This window comes from Alosa pseudoharengus, unplaced genomic scaffold (assembly GCF_046254945.1).
Source record: "Alosa pseudoharengus isolate Yale_2024_CS ecotype anadromous, Long Island Sound unplaced genomic scaffold, YU_APseudo_1.1 YU_APseudo_1.1_scf_7, whole genome shotgun sequence".
Lineage (NCBI taxonomy): Eukaryota > Metazoa > Chordata > Actinopteri > Clupeiformes > Clupeidae > Alosa > Alosa pseudoharengus.
In genome coordinates, this window is record NW_027468859.1 from 3,314,621 (window position 1) to 3,319,620 (window position 5,000).

At 50.8% G+C, this 5,000-nt stretch overlaps 1 protein-coding gene across 1 annotated transcript in view; it reads left to right on the top strand.

The window, feature by feature from the left end:
- Positions 1–5,000, top strand: part of kif26aa (kinesin family member 26Aa) — a 34,191-nt gene that overhangs the window by 195 nt on the left and 28,996 nt on the right. Inside the window, exon 1 of the mRNA XM_076272885.1 lies at positions 1–920. This exon is cut by the window's left edge and continues 195 nt beyond it. Coding sequence (XP_076129000.1) covers positions 904–920 — 17 coding nt within the window. The 5' untranslated portion in view covers positions 1–903. The remainder of the gene's footprint in view (positions 921–5,000) is intronic.

Here is a 5,000-nt window from a genome sequence, read left to right on the forward strand (position 1 = left end):
CTCTCCCGGAGTTCTGTCTCCGCTCCTTCAGTGGGCGCGCACGCGGAGTAGCGGAGTGAGTGGAGGAGCCACAGAACGAGAGGAGCGGAGGAGTGTGCGGCGGAGTGGAAAAAGAGTGACACACCCGTGGCGTGGCCCGCCGAAAGAAGAGAAGAGTCATCAGAGTGGAGGAGAGGAAGGGAAATGAACAGAGGAGAGGAGAGGAGGAGGAGGAGGGCGTGGAGCTATGAAAGTGCCATTCTTGAGCCTTGAGAGGATTACATGGACGTGTTTGTGAAGAATCACCACTGGAAGGACTTTACTCTCTCTCTCCCTCTTTCTTTCTTTCTCTCTCTCTCTCTCTCTCTCTCTGTCTCTGTCTCTTCTCGGTGTTCTTTCACCTGGTGGGAACTTGCTGGGGACCCGTGGGCAGTAATCTGTCCGCTCAGTGGGCGCTCCTGTGAGCATGTTTAGCGTGGAGCCTGTGTCCTCTCACCAAACTTTTGGGGCTCGCTGGCGTCGCTGCTGAAAACTCTCCGTTGCCATGCGCCCGCCCCGCCTGCGCTGCACGTTGCCACGGCTCCCACCTGTTCACCGCCGGGCTGCACCGAGCCCTTCGTGATCTTCAGCATCTCCAACAGGGACCCCCCACACATCCCATCTGATATCACAGCTGAACTTGACACTTCAACACACACACAGACACACACACACACACACACATACACTTAAACACATAAACACACACATACACACACATCTACACACACTACAGTAAGTTAGAACCGTCCTCACTACCGCTTTGACACCGACACCACGGCAGCTGGCACGTGGCGGAATCATGGAGTATTCCGGCGTGGGATGGGCATTGGAAGAGGGTACGCTGTCCAGGTTCCGTGGGCTCGGACTGAGCGCTGAGTGATAATGGATTGGAGAGAGCTGTGAGTACAAGCGCGCGCCGGCCGGGGGGGGGGGGGGGTGGGTTCGGTCGGCTCGGTGGTCTGCTTCTCTTTAAGTGTTTGATGAATTTTCTCTGTGGCGGTGCACGCTGTGTCCGAAGAGAACTGCAGACCACTCAAGGTCTTTAGAGGTGTTTTATTGCTGTTTGATTCTTGGATGTTTCACATGGGATTCTGTCTAGGCACATTTTCCTCATCACTAGTGTTCTGTGTGCTTACTTTGCAAAGCCCCTGCATCCTGGTTTAAACTGTAAGAAAAGGCAGCTTTTTAGTAGCCCTATGGCTTCAGTATGCCTTGAGCCCAGTCCAGTGCAGTTAAGCATTATTTTATGCTTAGCTAGAGAATCGGACTGTGTATGTTCAAGCAGTGGGGACGGAACAGGTGGGTGCGTCTAGGCACGCCCAGTGATGCGTGTGTGTGTGTGTGTGTGTGTGTGTGTGTGTGTGTGTGTGTTGACTCAGTCTGGTGTGTCCCCCGTAGCCTCGGGGGGACTGGAGGCAGTGCGGCTCTCGGGTGGCGATGGACGTTTCAATCTGCGAACGCTGCAGCTTTTGTGTGGCAGTGCGTGCCGGGGGAGGGAGCAAGGACAGTCTGGTGTTACCGGGGCTTTATTCAGTCTCAGTCTGAGGAAAGATTCAAAGAAAGAGAAAAGCTTTTGTCAATACTGCCTCAATACTGTCCCCTTTTGTCCAAGTGTGTGTGTGTGTGTGTGTGTGTTTGTGTGTTTGTGTGTGTGTTTGTGTGAGCATGGGTGGGGGGGGGTATGTATGTGTACGAGTAAGAGAGGGAGAGTACATCACTATTTGTGTGTTTGTGTGTGTGTGTGTGTGTCTGTGTGTGTGTGTGTGTGTGCGTGTGTGTGTGTGTGTGTGAATGAGAGAGTGAGAGAGAGTGGGTTGTGTGAGCATATGTGTGTGTTTCTGACAAAACCAATCCCAATTTGTGTGTGTGTGTGTGTGTGTGTGTGTGTGTGTGTGTGTGTGTGTGTGTGTGTATGAATGCTGTATTAAACTGCTAGTGGGAGGCACAGACTTGTCATGAGCAGGGGGGAAAAACAGCTGAGGTGATGAGAGGCTTTGTCTTCGAAGGTGGCTCACAGCAAGACCGCCCTCCTCTCTCCTCTCTCCTTCCTCTCTGCCCTACAGTCCCTCCATCCCTCCATCCCTCCCTCCCTCCCTCTCTCCTTCCTCCTCTTCCTCCTCCTCCATCTCCCCCTCTCTTCATTCACACCTCCTCTCCGTCCTTGCTGTTCCCTCATTCAATCTCTCTGCTGCTGCGTATGCCTCTCCTACTTATCAGATTGCATTCAGAGAGCCTCTCTCAGGGAAAATGGCCAAACAGGAATTGCCATAGCGCAGAGGGTGCATGACCCTGGCAAGGGGATAGAGAGGTGACGGCATAATTTAGTTTTCATGGGAACATTTTCTGTCCTTTTGTGCAGTAGAATAGAGGATTTATTGGCTTGGTGGCAGCAGGCAATGGTTAGCATGCATTGTGCCACACTCCTTACTCTCCCTCTCCTCCTTGCGTTGTTTCTCTCTCTCTCTCTCTCTATCTTTCTCTGTGTCTCTCAGTCTATTCTTTTCTCTCCCTCCCTGTTTCTCACTCTACCTCCCTCTATTCCTTTCTCTCTCTCTCTCTCTCTCTCACTCCTATTCTGTATGTCTTGCAGTTTCACACTAATATTTTGCTCAGTCTCACACCCAATGTCTCACACTATCAGAGACGCACATGTGGACACTAGCACGCAAGCAGGGGTGCACGCTTGCAAACACACACACCCACACACCCACACACGCACACACACACACACACACACACACACACACACACACACACACACACACACACACACACACACACACACACACACACACACACACACACACACACACAGGCATGCTGGGGCAAATCTCAAGGGGGCCTCCCTCTGTGTCCTTCATGGAAACTATAATTACACCGTGTGTTTCCTGATTGTGCTCTTGAGAAGTGGATGCAGTAAAGGAGGTGTGGTTGCAGAAAAGGCTTGTGGGGGGGAGAAAAGGGGGAAATAGGAGGAGGGTGAGTGGAGGGAGAGATGAAGGAGAGAAAGAGGGAGACATGGAGGAGAGGAAGAGGGAGAGATGGAGGAGAGAAAGAGAGAGGGTGTATGTGTGTGTGGGGGTGGAGGAGAGGAGGAGAGAGGGGTGTATGTGTGTGTGTGTGTGTGTGTGTGTGTGTGGGGTGAACGCACAGTAGATGTGCTACAGAGAGGCAGAAGCTGGAGTGGTAATGAGCTCAGGCCTCGCTTCCAGGCAGACAGACCACATGCTGGGAGAGACATACACTCACACACCAGGGCTCTTCTCTCTCTCTCTCTCTCTCTCTCTCTCTCTCACTCTCTCTCTCATTCTCTTTCTCTCCATCTCTTGCTGTCTCTCCATTCCTCACAGGATCTCTCTCTCTCTCTCTCCCTTCCTCTCTCTCTCCTTTCTCTTTCTCTTTCTCTCCTCTCTCTTTCTCTCTCTCTGACTGACTCTATCCATCAGTTTCTCTCAAAACCGGTCCTCAGCACTCAAGTAAGCTGCTCACAAAAGCGCTCACAGCTCTCAGGCTCTTATAAAATCTGACATTCATACTGATGGGTTCATCCTATAAAAAGGGCAGATTGACATTTATGATATTGTATCTCCCTAAAACATCTATGGCCCACACATTCAGGGGCCAATTTCAACACCCTCACTCTTGCAAACTAGTTTTAAAAGATTATAGTCTGTTTTTATCAGGTATGCAGTGCCCCTATTGGTGAATACTGAGAACTGCATATCTTTACATAGAATATGCAAATACATTCATTCATTATATATTTTAGTTTGAGGTGGCTATTATCCAAATCAACTTATTGTAGAGGTAATGTACATATTTTAACAGTATGTATGCTCCCAAGGACTCACCCAAGGTCATTCTTACTAGAATATTGCTCAAGCAACTGAGTTAAAGGAACTCTGGACAGCCCTAGTAGACCTGAAGAGAGACACACAGTCAGCTCTCCTGGACACTAAAATGGGCATTTTTGTTCCCTGTCATCTTCAGTGGCCACATGCTCAGTATGCCTCATCACTGGACGCCGCCGAGCAGCCTGTCTTAGCGGTGGCCAGCAATCTCACATTTCCACGCTCCCACCTCCAGCGTCAGTCAAGCATTATTTTGGATAAACACTCGTTCTGCGCTTGAGCCAGTGCCTTTGTCTGCACATGCCAGTGTTTACATTCTTGGGATTAATCTAACTTTCCCAGGGCCGGGGGGACTCCTTCATCGTCTGCTAGGGATTAAAAAGCATCATGCCTCTTCACCGTCTCCCTGTACATACAAATTGTGTGTGTGGCATCGCCTCCTTCCCTCCCTCCTGCCATTGCTCCTTCCCTCTCTCCCTTCTTCTCTCCCTCCCTCCCGCCATCCCTCCCTCCCTCCCTTTTGCCTCTCTCTCCAATCTTCTCTCCCTCCCTCCTTTTTTCCCTCTCTCCCTTCTTCTATCCCTCCCTCCCTCCCTTTCTTCCTCCAGCATGGAGATTCATCATCATCTGTCTTGCGTTGCATTAAATGGCCTGAGCGATGTGCCTTAACACGTCTGCTAATCCCTTCATCCGTGCCCAGCGAGAAGAGAAAGTGAGAAAGAGGTGGAGTGAAGGGAGGTGGAGAAGGAAAGAGAGAGGGGGGGGGCATATCTATCAGTGGCCCATGAGGATCATAAGTGTCATATTGAGACAGAAGAAGAGGGGAGCGAGAGACATGGTTAGACTGTGTGTGTGTGTGTGTGTGTGTGTGTGTGTGTGTGTGTGTGTGTGTGTGTGTGTGTGTGTGTGTGTGTGTGTTTGTGTGTGTGTGTGTGTGTGTGTGTGTGTTTGTGTGTGTGTGTGTTTGTGTGTGTGTGTGTGTGTGTGTGTGTGTGTGTGTGCAGAGGTGTGGAGAGGGAGGGGATGTGTGTGAGAGGTGTAGAGAGCAACAGAGAAACACTCGGAGCAGCCATCTGCACTTGCCCGCTTCACAAGTGAGAAAGAGAGAGAGAGAGAGAGAGAGAGAGG